This window comes from Canis lupus, chromosome 16 (genome assembly GCF_011100685.1).
Source record: "Canis lupus familiaris isolate Mischka breed German Shepherd chromosome 16, alternate assembly UU_Cfam_GSD_1.0, whole genome shotgun sequence".
NCBI classification, from domain to species: domain Eukaryota; kingdom Metazoa; phylum Chordata; class Mammalia; order Carnivora; family Canidae; genus Canis; species Canis lupus.
This window is the reverse complement of record NC_049237.1, coordinates 46,746,330-46,765,285: the sequence shown is the minus strand read 5'-3', so window position 1 is coordinate 46,765,285 and position 18,956 is coordinate 46,746,330. Positions and strand designations below refer to the sequence as shown.

At 45.6% G+C, this 18,956-nt stretch overlaps 1 protein-coding gene across 1 annotated transcript in view; it reads right to left on the bottom strand.

Moving 5' to 3' along the window:
- The window catches only part of CENPU (centromere protein U), a 36,715-nt gene extending 20,568 nt beyond the window's left edge, over positions 1-16,147 (bottom strand). The window contains exons 1-4 of the mRNA XM_038560411.1: positions 16,037-16,147; positions 12,327-12,375; positions 9,402-9,519; positions 5,399-5,504 (exon numbers count right to left, since the gene is read on the bottom strand). Coding sequence (XP_038416339.1) covers positions 5,399-5,504; positions 9,402-9,519; positions 12,327-12,375; positions 16,037-16,077 — 314 coding nt within the window. The 5' untranslated portion in view covers positions 16,078-16,147. The remainder of the gene's footprint in view (positions 1-5,398; positions 5,505-9,401; positions 9,520-12,326; positions 12,376-16,036) is intronic.
- Between the last annotated feature and the right edge of the window lie 2,809 nt (positions 16,148-18,956).

Sequence of the window (18,956 nt, the reverse complement as noted above, 5' to 3'; positions counted from 1 at the left end):
CTGGGTCGCCAAAGGCCGACAAATCAGACTGGACTGAGAACAGACCAGGAACGCCTCCCAGGTGACAGCAGGACCCCTAAGCTAAGGACACCACAGGAGCTTGCTGACACCGGGTGAGACAGAAAAGGATGCAGCTTGGTTTTGCCGAATCCAGGCTGCCCCTGGGCATCTGGGGGCCTAAGGCCAGTCTGCAGGATACGGGCCCCAAAGAAAGGCTGGGCAAGACCACCAGCCTCGGGGGGGGGGGCAGTGCCATCTGGGTAAGGCCAGGAGAGCAGTACCGGGGGCGGGGGGCGAGGAGAGCTGCAGGACCGGGCATGTCAAGAGGCTGAGAGGCGAAGAGCAAAGACCCAGAGGTCCCTGGGGAGGAGCTGGGGCCTAGATGCTGGAGCCTCCCTGAGTCCTGGGATCGTCTCTCCCCAGTGCAGCCTCTACACCCACATACAGACCCGAGCTTACCCAAATAATGTCTCTTATTTGGGCTTCTCACGCCCTCAAACCCAAGATGGCCAAGAACGTCCACGTGGTTAAATACGATGCACACCCCGCCCGCCCTTCCCTCACTAGCATCGGACCCTCCTGCCCACCCCCCAGCGCACAGGCACACGCACTCCCTCTGCTGCACACGGGCCTAGCTTCCTCCCTGCACCCCGAGCTCCCTTTCTCCTCTCCTTTGCAAGCTCCTACCTCCTCCCGCACAGGTGGGTCTGCAAGCGGTGCCCCTGCCCCTGTCCCGGGCCTTGCTGTTCCCAGGCTGCAGCCTCCCCGCGAGCTCTCCCAGTGCCCCCGGCGCCCTACCACCGAGAGCCAAACTTCAGCCTGAACTCCAGCTCAGGCCTCTCCCTTGGGGCTCCTGACCCAAGTACATGACCCTGGACTCTGACATCTCTGCACCATGCTTGCCATCGCCTCACGATGACCAGGGTTACTCAGTCTTCTAGCAACCCCAGCTTGGTCCGAGGCAGGATCACTGACCCTCGCATACAGACCGCAGCTCCTCCCCAGCCTCCTGGAGCCAACCCCCATCACTACACCCACTGATTAACGTCCTATTTCTTAAACTCCTTTGCTTTTCCCTCTCTGTCACAATCACCCTCGTCCTCCCGGCCCTAGGCTACTGAAACAGCCTCCAAACTGGTCTTCTCCAGCCCACCCCTGCCTCTCTCAAATCCATTTTCCACACAGCAGTCAGAGGGATAGTTTTTAAATGCAGACCAGGCCACACCACTCTTGCTTAAAATTCTCTAACTGTGGAGCTTAATGACAAAACTCCTTACCAGGTATAAAAGATGGGGTTAGGTGTGGCTACAGATAGTAGAAGACACACCTCCCAAATGGTTTAAACAAGACACTTTATTTCCCTCTTGATAAAACTTGAGAGATAATTCATGGAAATCTGCACAATCCCACCACGACCAGGGACCCAGATTGCATCCATCTTACTGCTCCACTTTCTCAGGACACTGCCTCATGGTCCACACTGGCTGCTCAAGCTTCCACTGTCACACCCCATTCCCACCATAAGGAAGAAGGAAGGAGCAAAGAATCTTCCCGATGAAGACACTTAGAGAAGCTGCAGATGCTTCTTTGGCCATGATGTAAAGACACTTTAGCTGCAGGAGAAACCAGGAGGTGCTTTCTTCATTCTGAGACAGCCACGGGCTCAGCTAAAACTGAACACCCTATCACTAAGAAGGGGAACACCCTGGGGCAGGCAGCTAGCAGTCTCTACCAATCATGACAAAGGATAACCACCTTGCAGTGTGCTCCCCTCTTCAGTCTATTTACTGAGTCATCTCACAGACTCCTTCCAGTCCCACAGGACTCCCTCTGTCCCTCCCATCGCAGTTCCCCTCTGCCTGCCATTCATCTGCACAGAATGTTCGTTCCTCACTTCATTCCACCAACCTAATTCCCATCACAGTGTCACACCCTTTCCCACGAGGTTCATCAAGGATTCTTCATTAATATCTACAGCTCCATAAGCTTCAGGAGGAAAAGGATTATGTCCATTCTCAGTTATTATTGTACATCCATCCAAAGCCTAACACAGTGCCTGGTATGTAGTTGGTGCTCAACAAATGCTGAGAAATACAAATACTAGAAAGCTACCATTTGAAAGGTTACTGTGTGCCAAACCAGTTTTAGTTTTAAGAACTTAAGATCAATTTATCTTAAAAGAATCATATAATACAGACTATATTATTATTTCACTTTCCAGATGAAGGAATTTGGAAGTGAAAGGTCTTGCCCAAGGTCAAATACTTTAGAAGTGGCATAGCAAGGATATGAACCAGCACAACACACACTAGGTTGTGGGCCAGTCACCTTAACCATGGCACTACACTTACGCTGCAAGAATGAATTCAAACATTCATTGAACACCTACCAGGTGCCAAGTGGTGTTCTAGGCAAATGAAGTATCTAAAATAGGCAAATTCATAGAATCGTGTTCTTTTTAAACTATTCCAAAAAAACAGAAATGGAAGGAAAACTTTCAAATTCATTCTTTGAGGCCAGCACGACCCTAATATAATACCAGAGCCAGATAAAGACACTACAAAAATAGAAAACTACAGGCCGATATTACTGATGAAAATCCTCAACAAAGTACTGCAAACTGAATCCAATAGCACATTAAAAAAAAAAAAATCATTCACCACAATCAAGTGGGATGCATGCCTGGGTTCCAAGGGTGATTCAGTATCTGCAAATCAATCAAGGTGATACCTCATGTCAATAAGAGAAAGGAAAAGAACCACGTGATCATTTCAATAGATGCAGAAAAAGCATTTGACAAAGTACAACATCCAGTCATGATAAAAACCCTCAACAAACTGGGTTTAGAGGGAATATAGCTCAACATAACAAAGCCATATATGAAAAACTCACAGCTAACATGGTCCTTAATGGGGAAACACTGAGAGCTTCTGCCCTAAAATCAGAAACAAGAAAAGGATGTCCATTCTCACAGCTTTCATTTAACACAGTACTGGAAGTCCGAGCCACAGCAATCAGACAAGAAGAAACAAAGAAATCCAAATTGGTAAGGAAGAAGTAAAGCTTTCACCATTTGCAGATGACATGATACTATATTTAGAAAACCTTAAAGACTCCACCAAAAAACTGCTAGAACTGATAAATTCAATAAAGTCACAGGATACAAAGTCAAGGTACAGCAATCTGTTGCATTTCTATATACCAAGAATGAAGCAGCAGAAAGAGAAATTAAGGAATCAATTCTGTTTACAGTTGCACCAAAAATAATAAGATACCTAGGAATAAACCTAACCAAAGAAGTGGAAGACCTGTGCTCTAAAAACTATAAAACACTGATGAAAGAAATTGAAGATGAATGGAAAAGCATTCCAAGCTCATTGATTGGAAGAACACATATTGTTAAAATGTCTACACTACCCAGAGCAATCTACATATTTGATGCAGTCCCCAATCAAAATACCAAGAGCAGTTTTCATAGAACTAGAAAAGGCAATCTTAAAATTTGTACGAACCCCAAAGACCTTGAATAGTCAAAGCAATCTCGAAAAAGGAAAGCAAAGCTAGAAACATCACAATTCCGGGCTTCAAGTTCTAGAACAAAGCTGCAGTCATCTAAACAGTATGGTACTGGCACAAAAACGAACACACAGCTCCACAGAACAGAACAGAAAACCCAGAAATAAACCCATAATTATATGATCAATTAATTTTTGACAAACCAGGAAAGAATATCCAATGGGAAAAGGATAGTCTCCTCAACAAATGGTGTTGGAAAAACCGGACAGCTAACATGCAAAAGAATGAAACTGGACCATTTTCTAACACCATACACCAAAATGAATTCAAAATGGATGAAAGACCTAAATGAGACCTGAAGCCATCAAAATTCTAAAGAACAACACAGGGAGTAACTTCTTTAACAGTGGCCATAGCAACTTCTTACTAGGTACATCTCCTGTGGCAAGGGAAACAAAAGCAAAAATAAACTATTGGGACTTTATCAAGATGAAAAGTTTCTGCACAGCAAAGGAAACAAATCAACAAAATTAAAAGTCAACCTTTGGAATGGGAGAAGATATTTGCAAATGACATATATGATAAAGGGTTAATATCTAAAACATATAAAGAACTTATGAGGCGTGCCTGGGTGGTTCAGTTGGTTAATTGTCTGCCTTCGGCTTGGGTCATGATCCCAGGGTCCTGGGATCAAGCCCCACATCAAACTCCCTGCTCAGCGGGGAGCTGGCTTTTCCCTCTCCCTCTCCCCTTGCTCGTGTTAACAAATAAAACCTTTAAAAAACATTTATTTCTTAAATTAAAAAAAAAGAACTTATAAAACTCAACACCCAAAAGCCAAATGATCCAATTAAAAAATGGGGAGAAGACTCGAATAGACATTTCAAGTGCATATATATTTAAGTGTATACACGTAAACATTTCATGTGTGTACATAAATATATGTGTATATATATAAATATATATATACACACACACACACAAACACAACAGAATGTTAGCCATCGAAAGGAATGGAAACTTGCCATTTGCAATGACATGGATGGAGCTAGAGAGTATTATGCTAAGTGAAGTCAGTTAGAGAAAGACAAATACCATATGATTCTGTTCATATTTGGAATTTAAGAAACAAAACAAAGGAGCAAAGAAAAAAAAAAAGAGCAAGAGGCAAACCAAGAAACACTCCCAAATACACAGAACAAACTGACGGTCACCAGAGAGGAGGGCAGTGCCAGGATGGACGAAGTAGGTGGTGGGATTACGTAGTGCACTTGTGAAGAGAACCCGAACCCGGTGACTGCAATTAACATAAAAACTTAAAAAACAAAAGCTTCTCCCTCCTTCCCTAACTCAAAGCTAAACCACCTTCACAGGCATGTTTCCGAGAATAATCAGTTGTCAATTAAAATTACTACAGGGCTTTTTAGACTAAATTGGACTTTTATAATTGAGGTATAATTGACATGTTAGTCTCAAGTGTACAACATAATGCTCTGTTACCTGTATATACTCCAAATGATCTCCACAAGAAATCTTTAACATCACCAGACGGAGCTACAAAATTTGTTTTTCTTGTGACGAGAACTGTTAAGATCTACTCTCTTAGCAACTTTCAACACACAACACAGTACAAACTACAGTCATCCTGCTGTAATTACATCCTCAGGACTGTTTTTTCCCTAGAAACTCATACCTATAAATAGTTATTATACATAATGTTAATTTTTGAAAACAAGTTTTTCTGTACAGTTCTCTGGAGGAAAAAAACCTAAGTTGGCTCCAAAGATCTTTAAAAAGCTTTAGTTTTATAAGCTTATATTTAAAAAGCTTCTCAGAAATCCAACTGGCCACCAATAAGTGACAGCTTAAAATATAACCATACCTTTTCTTTGCTTCTTTTCCTTGAGGATTCAAAGGGCTGGATGACCCGCAGTGTCTGGAGAATTCTTCTTCATCAGCGTAGATAGCAGTGCTGTGTAAAGGAGGATCTACGAAAGATTTTTTTTTTTTTTTTTTTTTAAGTACAACTTTAAAAGCTGGCAGCTTGGGCAGTATTTACATTTGTTCCTTTTCAATGGCAATCTCAGTTTTAATTACTTTCTTTTTTGTTTAATGTTTTATTTACTCATGATAGACACAGCAAGAGAGAGAGAGAGGCAGAGACATAGGATGAGGGAGAAGCAGGCTCCACGCAGGGAGCCCGACGTGGGATTCGATCCTGGGACTCCAGGATCGCGCCCTGGGCCAAAGGCAGGCACTAAACCGCCAAGCCCACCCAGGGATCCCCTCGGTTTTAATTTCTAACGATTACAGAGGCTACTTACCTCCCAAATGTTTTTGAGCTCGCAATGAGAAATTTATACCGTTTCACTAGTAAATACGTGAACATTTAACAGTTATGACCTGTATTACTGTACTTATGTACTATATGGAAATTTTTTTAATGAGCTAAAAGAAATCTAAATAGGGAGGCTGACATTCTCTGTCCCCACCTGATGGAGCATCACGGCTCTCCTTAAGAGACCACTGCTGGGAAAGACACAGACAGGACTCAGGATAAAGAACACTCTTGTACCTGCTCAGGTCAAAAGGGACCTCAGCACCCCAGGGCCAGGGCCAGCTGCCCGCATGCTGGGAGAGCTTAGGGGAGGGAGGGGGCAGCCAGGAAACTGCTGTTCCTGGGGCCAAGCTCCCATTTGTTCAGGCTCAAATTTTAGCATGGCGTGTAGATTTAAAACACATGTGTGCAAATAACAGCTGCTTAAGCAATGAACCTATCAATGCCTGATTTTTAAGCTAATGGCTCTGCGGTGCCCTCAACTAGGCAAAGGAATTTATTTACTACTGCAAACAACAAAGAATAAAAGAGAAAGAAACCAATCCTGAACCTCCATGTGTAACCAGTCATCCAAACCAGACTCTCATATAAAGAGAGAACCCAATTTTATTTAAGATTTGATCTATTCATTCATGAGAGACAGAGAGCAGCAGGCTCCTCTCAGGGCACCCAAAGTGAGACTTGATCCTTGGACCTGGGATCACATACCCTGAGCCAAAAGCAGACACTCAACTGCTGAGCTACCCAGGCATCCCGAGAACCCAATTTTAATAAGATATATAATCCAACTTAAAAATAGATACATGATCTGAATAGATAGCTCCTAAAAGATATATAAATGGCCCATAAGCACACAAAAGGATGTTCGACATCATTAGCCACTGGGGAAATACAATTCAAAACCACAATGAAGTACCATTTCACATTCATTGGGCTGGCTATCATCAAAAAAAAAAAAAAAAAAAAAACAAAAACAACAACAACAAAAACAGGAAAACGAAGTGAGGATGTGGGAAAACTGGAACCCATGTGTATTGCTAATGGAAACGTCACACAAATGTTGCAGCCTCTGTGGGAAATGGCATGGCAAGGCCTCAAAAAAGTGCACATATGATCCAACAACTCTACTTCTGTATATGGACCCCGAAGAAGTGAAAGCAGGGACTCAGATGTTGGTGTGCCCGTGTTTACGGCAGCATTACTCACCATCATCAAAAGGTAGAAGCAGTGTCCATTGACACATAAACAGATATACACAGAGGATGGAATATTATTCACTTTTCAAAAGTAAATTCAGACACTTGCTACAACAAGGATAGACTTTAGAGACATACTGCTAAGTGATAAAAAAAAGACACGACTAGAAAAATACTGGAGGGATCCTCTCATATAAGTATCTCACTAGAGTAGTTAAGGTTCTAGAAAAAGTTGAGCTGTGGGGTGTGAAGAACAAAGAGCTATTGTCCAACGGGCAAAGACTCTCAGTTGGGGGGAAATGGGAAGGTTGTGGATGTGGGTGGTGAGGGCAGCTGCATGACAGCGTGAATGTACTGATACCACAGAACTATACTTTTAAAAATGGTCAAAATGGTTAATTTTAGGGGATCCCTGGGTGGCGCAGCGGTTTGGCGCCTGCCTTTGGCCCAGGGCGCGATCCTGGAGACCCGGGATCGAATCCCACATCGGGCTCCCGGTGCATGGAGCCTGCTTCTCCCTCTGCCTGTGTCTCTGCCTCTCTCTCTCTCACTGTGTGCCTATCATAAAAAAAAAAAAAAAAAAAAAAAAAAAAAAAAGGTTAATTTTATGATTATGTATATGTTATCACACAAACACAATTGCGAATCCACTTCACACTCATGGCCAGAATCAAAAAGTCAGGTGATTACAAGAGCTGACCAAGCTGCGAGGAATCAGGAACCTCATGCATTGCTGGGTGGGGGGTGGTTCACTCACACTGGCCCCAAAGTGGAAACAACCCAAGTAGACATCAACTGATGAATGGAGAACAAAATGAGGTATATTCAACAACAGATTATTGAGCTAAAACATTTTCAGGAGGGGTGCCTGGGTGGCTCAGGGTACGATCCCAGAGTCTTGGGATCGAGTGCCACATCAGGCTCCCCTCAGGGAGCTTGCTTCTCCCTCTGCCTGTGTCTCTCATGAGTAAATAAATAAAATCTTTTAAATAAATAAATAGAACATTTTTAGGAATGACATACTGACACTCACTACAATACAGACAGACCTTAAAAACACTATGCTGAATGAAAGAAGTGAGTCACAAATGAAGAGTGTATGACTCCATTTATACAACAGGCACACCCAGAGTCAGGAAGTAGGTGTATGGTTGCCAGAGGCTGGAGGGGAGGAGGGGTAGGGAGTGATTGTTAATGGATACAGAATTCCTTGCTGAGGTAACTAGAAGTTTCTGGAATACACAATGGTGATGGCTGTACAATTCTGTGACCACATGACAGTACTATTGAATTGTATACTTGAATATAGGGAAATTTTTGATAATTGAACTACATCCCAATTAAAAAAATTATGTGGGGGTGCCCAGGTGGCTCAGTCGGTTAGGCATCTGACTCATGATTTCAGCTCAGGTCATGATCTCAGGGTTGTAAGATCAAGCCCCATGCTGGGTGTGGAGCCTGCTGAAGATTCTCTCTCCCTCTCCCCCACTTCTCCCTCTCTAAAAAAAAAAATAATAATAAGATATAAAAGTAAAAAGTTACATGGTTTCTTTTGAATTCAATCTTTTACATTTAAATTTCCCTTAAGTAATTAAAAAATTTAATCAAGCCATAACAAAAGATGTATTCTGGTAATGATTACTTTTCATCTTATAAAACAATATTCTTTTATTAACAGAAGATTGGATTAGAAAATATTAGACCCTGAATTAAAAATGTGTGAGAGGGTACAGGTGTTCAAAATTGCCCTTAAAACTTATTCCAACAAAAATATCTGATCACTGCTGATCTAAATGTGGGGGCACCTGGCACCTTCTGTTCATTTTTGGTCTCTGGAGTGGCCAGTGACACGGACAGAAGTGGTCCCATTTGGACAACTCACATACACCTGTTCAACCGGGTCGCAGCCCTGTTTTCCTTACACTCCAAGGAACCCAAGTGAAGCTCTCCCTGTGCTCTCCTGAAGCAACCTCTGCCTCAGTGTATTAAAAAAAAGGGAAAAATGCCCCTCTTCTTCTCCCTAAATTAAAGCCCCTTACTGAAGGACTCTATTGGTGGTATGCAGTGAGAAATAGAGTTCATATCCTTCTTGTTAACAGAGCACCAGAACAGGTGTCCAACAGGACTGGCTTGTGGACAAAAGCTACTAGAAGAGTTCTACCTTGATACGTGTTAATAAGAGTTCTTAGTTCCAATGTAACTATAAGTGGGAAAAATTAAGCCAAATTACCAAGTACTACCCGGAACACTAGAGTCACATGCAGACAACAGATTTTTATATGTGGAGATATTCCCGTATTTTTATTAGTAACGGGCCAAAAGCTTTTAGGATGAGGATTTAAAATACTAACCAAAGACGTCATAAGGTTCGTCATCCTTCTCATTTTCACCCAGCCTGTTGATGCTGAAGACACCAGAATTATCCGGAAAATCAAACACATCAGTGGGTTTCTGTTTTGGGCCAGTTTTCTAAAGGCAAATAAAGTCAAAGTCATTGAATTGGCTATAGCAAAAAGGAACATTACGAAGCTGATTTAGTTAGCAAGGATAATCCTGATGTAGGAACAAGAGAGGGGCGGATGGGGCTAGGCAGGGAAAGATAAGGGAAAGGCCCCAGAGTCAGGCTCCTACCCATCTTAAGAAAACAGAGATAAGACCATAAAATCAGAAAGAAAAAAAAAAAAAACACCTGGCTCCCTAGCTCCCAAAGGTTAGGGAGTATCCCTCCTGAATGGCTACTAAGTAATCACAGAAGCCCCAGATGCAGAGAAATGTTGAGAAAATATTAACCCGGGACAAGGAACACTTTGTGCTCATATTTACCAAAAAACATCTTGTTTGTTACAAGTCCACCAGGTTTGTTTTAAATATAGACATGATATTCACAAATCCACCTACACCTACAAGACATTTACCAAGTTCCCTGGGCAGTTTCCTATAAAAAACAACCATTAAAGCCCTAAATCCCAACCCTGGCGGGACCCCTCTCATTTTTGAGGGACCCCTCTCACTTTTGAGCTCGTTCTCTGTAACTCTGCTTAATAAACCTCAATCACTTGGCTCTGCTGTCGGCGAGATTCAGTCTTCGACTCTGTGAGACAAGAGCCGAGCACTCCCGTGTCACTGCTGCCTAAAGAAGTGATCCTTAACAACTTCTGGGGGGACGGTCAGAGGGACACAGACCCCCTTTGACAAATGAAGGGAGGAACTGGCAACCTTTATGCTAAGGGGACAGAGAGTAAATGTCCTAGGCTTTTCGTCTGTTCCAACTACTCAACGGTCTGACAGCAGATGGTGACAAGGCAGAAAGAATAAACACAGCTGTATTGCAATAAAACTTTATGAGTACGGAAATTTGAATCCTTTTCCCTGATCATGAGATATTCTTATTTTACTTCAACCATTTAAAAATGTGAAAATCGGGACACCTGGGTGGCTCAGCAGTTGAGGCTCTGCCTTCGGCCCAGGGCATGATCCTGGGGTCCTGGGACCGAGTCCCGCATCGGGCTCCCTGCACGGAGCCTGCTTCTCCCTCGGCCTGTGTCTCTGCCTCTGTCTCTCATGAATAAATAAAATCTTTAAAAAGAAAATAAAAATAAAATTGTGAAGATCATTCTTCGCTCACAGGGTTGTACAAACACGGGGCAGGTTAGATTTGGTCCATGGACCATAGTTTGCTGACTCCTGATCTCGGAACGCTCTGGGCCCTCTCCCCAGAAATATGTCCATCTACCTGGAAGTTCATAAGGATACACAGAGGTAAAAACTCTCTCAACCAAAGGAGAGACAAGGGTTTATGATTTAATACAGTAACAAGCCCCATGAAGTTTGCTACCTCAAATACCCATGAATAGAGCAAAACCTCCACAAAATGAGAAAAATGTCCATCATAACTCTGGAAAATGTGGAAGGGTGCCATTGACAGGTAAGAAAATACGAGGAAATTCTGGAAGACATAAAGGAGGCGGAATAAACCTGAGTGGAATGCCAGAGAAGAGTAGCTGACCGACCCTCCATCCTCCCTGAGGCAAACGGGCCTCTGAGAGATCGGGAAAGCTAAGCAGTCCACCCCGGGAACTGGGGACTTCGGCCAGTGCAGGCTGGGAGCAGGGCCGAAGAACTAGAGAAACCCATGCCAGGTACGCAGGATTTTAGCCACCCAGGGCAGACTGCTGAGAGACACCCACCCACAGAACAAGCAAGCTACGGCTGGGGTGGGAGCCCAGAGCCGAACCCAACCCTGCAGGGGGGGGTCCCAGGCCTCCCACAGGATGAGAGCCACCCTCTGAAGGCAGGGGCAGGGGTTAGGGCAGCAGGTGCAGAGAGAGTACGTAAGGCAGGAGGGCAGGGCGGGGGCAGACAAAACCCCCGACCCCCTGCACCCTGAAAGTGGCCACTCTCAGACATCATTAACGTGGGTTTCCACTGCCAAGTGGACAAGCTACTGGAAAATAATTTGAAATGAGCTACACAGACGGCTGAAGAAATGTACCTGCCCTTAACATATTTTTTTTTTTTTAGATTTTATTTATTTATTCACGAGAGACAGAGAGAGAAAGGCAGAGACGCAGGCAGAGGGAGAAGCAGGCTCCCTGTGAGGAGCCCAACGTGGGACTCGATCCCAGGACCCCAGGATCACGCCCTGAGCCGAAGGCAGATGCTCAACTGCTGAGCCACCCAGGCGTCCCTTAGCATACATTTATTTAGGGCAGCCCGGGTGGCTCAGCGATTGAGCGCTGCCTTCAGCCCAGGATGTGATCCTGGGGACCCCGGATCGAGTCCCACATCAGGCTCCCTGCATGGAGCCTGTTTCTCCCTCTGCCTGTGTCTCTGCCTCTTTCTTTCTCTCTCATGGATAAATAAATAAAATTCTTAAAAAAAAAAAAAAAGAAAAACACAAAAAAATCCATTTAAGACCCTAAAGAGAAACTATAATATGGACTAAATGAATAGCACGAACTCATAAAACTATTAAAAACAAATGGAGAAGTGGTTAAGTGAAAAGAGCAAAACAGAGTTGTACACTTTTATAAGACATCAACTATCCAAATGAAAAGAGGAAAAAAAAAAAAAAAAAAACCTAGGCCCAGAAAAAAAAAGATTTAAAATGTTAACAGTGGTCAAAGGTGGAAGGAAAAGGAATATGCTTTTCATCACAATAAAACACTGAGTTTCCCAAGCGAAATCTACAAGATTCGAAGCTTCCCAGGAAAGGTATGTTATATTTTGTATCATCAATTATGAGATAATCACATTAAAATACAAAGATAACTTACATCTTTTGTGGCATGTGTTCTTCTTACAGTGTTCTCTGAAGATCTCACACTATTAAAGAACAAAAACACACACAAGGGGAAATATTTAAAATAACTGGGGAAACACCATAACTTGGCAACCCTTTCTAAGCATTTTTTTCCCCAAATTATATTCCTCGATCGTTGCATGAATAGCACACACCCAGTGAAAGTCAGCTTCTGGCAAAGTCCTTTTAGAAAACAGCACCTGTGTCTCACAGGATAGTTTTTACAGGTTAGATCACATCAGCAGTGTACAAAATCACACATCTCTCTCCTTCAGGGACGCAGATACTCTTAATCCTGCTGGTGTCCTTGCCCCTGTGGACAAGTCAACAGCAATGACTGACAGTTGCTGCAGAACTGAGCAAAAGGGAGGCACGCTGGCATTTATGAAGCACCTGCACCTGTTCCGTCGGCACCTGGCTCTCGCAAGTACGTTTTCTCACTTAGCTCTAACAGTCCTACCAGGTAGGCGTGAGTCCCGTGTTGCAGACGTATATTTGGCCAAAGTAGCATAGGGCCAAGGAGGAGAAACCTGCATTAAAATGCGCGTCAGTTCAAATCCAGAGCTTCCCTCTTTCCACCCCCTCATGCCCCTCCACTGGGCATTAGGATAAAACGATAGAGTCGTGTATCTTCGAGCTTAAAGTAAACAAGATGTGAAAACAGTGACTAAGGGGCACCTGGGTGGCTCAGTCGGTTAAGCGTCTGCCTTTGGCCCTTTGGCTCAGGTCATGAGCCCAGGATCCCAGGAACGAGCCCCCCCCCCCCATTGGGCTTCCTGCTCTGCAGGGAGTCTGCTTCTCCCTCTGCCTCTGCTCCTCCCCCTGCCCTGACTTTACACGTCACACAAGCACCCACTTGTGAATGGCAAAATCAGTTTAGTATGTCTGCATCATATTTGAGTAACGTTTTTATTTGATAGAATTTAAAACCTACAGAGAAAGTACAAGCGTAAGAACATCCTGCATATCCTTTGCCCAGATTCACCAATTATTTACATTTTGTCTCCTATGCTTTCTATGTGTACGTGTAAACTAGAGACGAAGTGCACCTTTACCCCTAAATAATTCAGTGTGACTCTAAGAAACAGAACATTATATTGCATAGTCACGGTACAATTTCCAAATTAAGAAAATTAACACTGATGGGATTATATAATCTACAGTCCGCATCCAAATTTCATCCATTGCCCCATAATATCCTTAAAAAAATTTTTTTCCTGCGTTTTCAAAAAGGAAATACAAAAGAATAGAAGATTGCACTGGTCATTGTACTATACATGTGTAGTATAAACTTATGAACAGTGATGTAAAATGTCATTACTGTGAATCACAAACAAAAACGCTGAATTCCTGGGACACCTTGGTGGCTCAGTGGTTGAGCTTCTGCCTTTGGCTCAGGGTGTGATCTCGAGGTCCCGGGACTGAGTCCCTGCAGGGAGCCTGCTTCTCCCTCTGCCTGTGTGTCTGCCTCTGTATGTCTCTTATGAATAAATAAATAAATCTTAAAAAAAAAAAAAAAAGCTGAACTCCTTAGAGCAGTGGTTCTGAAATTTCAGGCATCGGAATCACCTGGAGGGCTTCAAACAGTGCGTGGCCCCAGCCCCCCAGAGTTTCTGATTCAGTAAACCAGGGAGAGGGTCCAAGACTTTGCATTCTTTTTTTCCCCAAAGATTTTATTTATTTATTCATGAGAGACACAGAGAGAGAAAGAGGCAGAGACACAGGCAGAGGGAGAAGCAGGCTCCATGCAGGAAGTCCGACGTGGGACTCGATCCCAGGTCTCTAGGATCAGGCCCTGGGCTGAAGGTAGCGCTAAACCTGGGCTGCCTGAGACTTTGCATTGTAACAACTGCAAGCGAACCACACCTTAAGAACCACAGCTTTAGGGATCCCTGGGTGGCTCAGTGGTTTAGTGCCTGCCCTTGGCCCAGGATATGATCCTAGAGTCCCGGGATCAAGTCCCACGTCAGGCTCCCTGCATGGAGACTGCTTCTCCCTCTGCGCCTCTCTCTCTCGTAAATAAGTAAAATCTTAAAAACAAAACATCGCTTTACTGGATTCTCAGCTCCAAAGAAGTCAGAACAGGTATTCATTTTATGATTCTAGGGTTCCAAAAAGTGACCGATCGATGGTCACACAGCCAAGTAACAGGACTAGAAACCAGATTGCAAAACTTCTTATCCTCCTCTCCACTGCCTCCTGCCTCCTCTGTGCTTAAGAAAAGGTCAGGTTTCCTCCTTACCTTATATTGAAGAGGAGCAAGGTGAGGTTTCCATCTTTGGAAACCTCTGTGATACCATGTGTAAGATTTTTGGTGTAAGTGCACCAGTGTGGTTTTTTTTTTTGGTGGGGGGGGTGGCGGGGGGTGGATGAACAGATTTCAGGAGTCTCCAAGGCAGGAATGTGATCTGTATATGCACCCGCATATAGATGTTGAGATGGGGAGAGAAACAGGAGAGCGGCAGTAGGGGGAGAGAAACAAACACTACCTGGCCTACCAGAATAAGCTTAACTCGAGGCAGGTGATGTTCCGGGCTCCCGCATTCCTTCCCGATTCTCCTCCCCTCCTTGGGAGATCTTCCCTTCTTCCCCACCAGCCACAGGAGCCTAGTCTCAGTTTATTCTACCTGGCTGCTCTGCCCTGCTCCAGCCTCTCCCCTGCGCTCTGCCTGCCTCACCTTCCCCAGTTGGCTCACTTACAAATGCCCCCTTCTCCAGTCTTCCCAGGGCCCAGGAGGAACTCCTGCATGTCTGCGTGACCTTGTGCACCAACCACAGCAAGCCAAGCCCCCTTCCAGCCAGGAGCCCACAGGGCGTTAGGCTACGCTCTAGACACAGCCAGCCGACAGGTGTCAATGAACCCATTAAAAATGAAATTTGGGGGGTCCCTGGGTGGCGCAGCGGTTTGGCGCCTGCCTTTGGCCCAGGGCGCGATCCTGGGGACCCCGAATCGAATCCCACGTCGGGTTCCCGGTGCATGGAGCCTGCTTCTCCCTCTGCCTGTGTCTCTGCCTCTCTCTCTCTCTGTGTGACTATCATAAATAAATAAATTATTTTAAAAAAAAATGAAGTTTGAGGGAGCAGTCTGGCAGCCTATATTTAAATATTTTAGTATATGCGCAGCCGAAGCGAGCACTCAATGCATGCCCTTTGTGATCAACAGAAAACCCAACTGCTTGGCCCATCCTGGAGCGCCCCTTTTAAAAAATAACAAGCGGCGGCCAGGTCCCCCAGCTGGAGGTTTGGTTCCGCTTTAAGGTCCACGTTACCCAAACAGCAGGGTTTTGAAAATAAGACCACTGACTAGCAGCCCGAGTGCAACTTTGCTAAAATGTACCGTCTGGCAAGCAGCAGGTACCAAAGGAGCTCCCGCTGGGTATTTTGTTACAAAATATTTTGAGCCGGCTTTAGGCCACGCCCACGCACGTAAAGCTCACCTTAGCTAACCTTCTTTCCCCCGCTCCAGGCAGTTTTGGGCCCTCACTCCTCCGCGCCCCGCCGCAACCCTACGCGCTCGGATTATTTCCATTTTACGGACCGAGGCCGCGGGCGAGCTGCACGGTGGCCGGGCCAGGGAGCCTCGCTGCGCAGCGCGAACAGCCCCGAGCGGCACCGACCCTGCAGGACAGGACGGAGATAGAGCCTGTCCCCGTGCGCGTCCCCCACGGGGGCCGCGGGGCTTACCTGCCCCGCTCCGGGGTCCGCACCCGCCACGACGACGCCATCCGCGGCCACCGCTTCCCGCGCGCAACCGGCCACTCAAACTCCCCGCCAAACCCCGCGCCGCTCCGAGCAGCCAATCAGGGCCGCGCACGCTCGCCGAGGGCCCGCCCCCCACCCCCGCGCTCCACGCCCCTCCCCGGACCTGGGAGCTAGAGCGGGCGCGGGGCTCCTCCCCGCCCCGGAGCGCGAGGGAAAACCCGGCCTGGAATAGCGGGGAAGCTGGAGTCCGCACCTTACAAACAGCCGCTGATGTTTGGTCCCTGAGCCGTCTGCATTTGCCGGGCTTTTCCTCCCACCCCCGCGGGCCGCGCTGGTTTCCGAGGCTCCGGAGCCGCGTGGCCCCGCCCACGGGGCGGGGAGGGGGCGGGGCCGCAGCTGAGAAGAGGGCGGGGCCTCCTTCGGGGACGATCGTATCGCGCAGGCGCTAAGGCTCCCGCGCAGTGGAGCGAGGCGTTGGCCGCAGGGCGCGGTGTGGCTCCGCCGCGGCCCTGCACCAGCCTGGCTTGCTCTGAGCGGGGCGTGCTATTTCACCTCTGATCCAGTTTCCTCGTTATAGATGCGGAGGGCCCCTTCTGGAGCTAATATTCTATTCTTTTCTTTGGGTTTAAAAATGTATTATTCTGCAAAGGAATGTTGGGCCCATGGGACGCCTGCGTGGCTCAGTGGCTGAGCATCTGCCTTTGGCTCAGGCCCGTGGTCCCGGCATCTGCATCCTGCTCCCTGCACGGAGCCTGCTTCTGCCTCTCTCTGTGTTTGTCATGAATAAATAAATAAATCTTTAAAAATAAATAAATCTTTAAGAGAATAAATGTTGAGCCCTTACCACACCATAAACAAAAATGAACTAAAAATGGATCAAAGACCCAAACTTGAAAACGATACAACCCTTAGAAAAAAAGCAGAGCAAAAACTTCATGCATGACGTTGAGATTGGCACTGATTTCTTGGATGGATGTGATGGCAAAAGCACAGTTGGGGATGATGAAAGGGTTCTGCAGATGGGTCGTGGTGGGCGGCTGCCTCACGTGAACATACTTAAGTAGTGCTGCTAAAGTGGAGTTGACGGTGGTCAAAATGCCAAATTTCATGTTGTGTGTATTTTAACACAATAAAAAGTTATGACCTATTTCATGCATACAAAGGAATATAATACATATAATGCAAGAATAAAAGGAAACCCCCATGGGGTGCCTGGGTGGCTGGGTCTGTGAAGCCTCTGCCTGGTGATTTCAGGCTCAGCTCATGATTGCAGGGTCTGGAGATTGAGCCTTGGAACAGCTCCGCACTGGACATGGAGTCTGCTGAAGAATTTTTTTTAAGATTTTATTTGTTTATTGTCTCTCTCACGAGAGACAGAGAAAGAGGCAGAGATATAGGCAGAGGGGGAAGCAGGCTCCATGCAGGGAGCCCCATGTGGGACTCCATCCTGGGACCCCGGGGATCACAACCTGGGCCAAAGGCAGACTCCCAACCACTGAGCCACCAAGGTGTCCTGTGCTTAAGATTCTCTCTCTCTCTCCCTCTGCCTCTCCCTCCAACTCTCTCTTTAAAAAAAAAAAAAAAGGAACACCCATTTACTCACCACTGGATTAGAAAATAAATCATTATCATTCCCCCCAGCAATAAACCACTTTTTTGACTTGTGTCAAACCCACAAGACTTACAACCCTTTTCCCAGAAAATCGATCTACTTTGATAATTTCCTAAATAATGTACTAATTACTGTATGGTTCTAAACTTTACATAAATGATATCTGGTATGTATTCTGCAAGTGCTCTTAATCAAAGCTGTGATTTTTAGATTTATCTACATCAATGCATGTAGCTGTAGTTCATTCTTTTTCACTGTCTTTGGAATGAATGCTTTCAGTGAATATACCACATTTTATTTCTACGTTCCCCTGTGTATGGCTACATCAGTTGTTTTCAGTGTTTTTTCCCTGTTACTCACAACCAGTGCTCAACATTCTAGTGCCTCCCATGACATATGCCTAAGTTTCTCTAAGGGTAGACTCAGTAGTAATATTATCGCTTTATAGAATAAAGACATTTTCAGCTCTATCTGATAATGTCAATTTTTTAAAAGATTTTATTCATGAGAGACACAGAGAGGCAGAGACATAGGCAGAGGGAGAAGCAGGCTCCCTGTGAGGAGCCTGATGTGGGACTTGATCCCAGGGCCCCAGGATCACACCCTTTGCCAAAAGCAGACCCTCAACCACTGAGCCACCCAGGTGTCCCAATAATGTCAATTTTTACACCTTCTTTGTACAATTGATACAATTTATATCCCCCATCAGCAGTATTTAAAAGTCCCCTTGGCTGCATATACTTGTCAACACTTAGAGCTTTCAAGACTTGTACCTAACTAGTGAGTTGAAATGCTATCCTATCATCTGTTCCATTTGCATTTTTCCTTAAGTCCATCATCTTTGCATTTTTTGTAGGTCCTGTCTGGTTCCTCCTCCGTGAAATCACCACACCCCGGAATTATTTGGGTAATTGCCATTGGAGAGAAAATTGCCTTTGAGGAATTGAGGGTACTTGCGGGGAACCTGCTGCAGAGCCTGAGAACCAAATCTCGAATCTCGTGGGCCTGGGCACACGGGGGACGCGGGAGGTCCTGAGTCCCACACTGACCCTTGACCCCATTGTTCTCCAGACACGGCTCCTCCGAGCCCCCCTCCTGGGGTCAATACCCTATTCTTTTACCTTTTGAAATAAACATGCTTTTCTCTGCTCCCCAAAGGTAATCATTCCTATAACCAGTCTGCTAGCTCTCTCAATAAAAACCAGGGGAGACAAAGCCTCGGGGTCCAAGTCTGGTTTGAGTCTGAGTCTCAGGCCCCCTGCCCCCCAGATTAAAATGCAGTGAGACTGA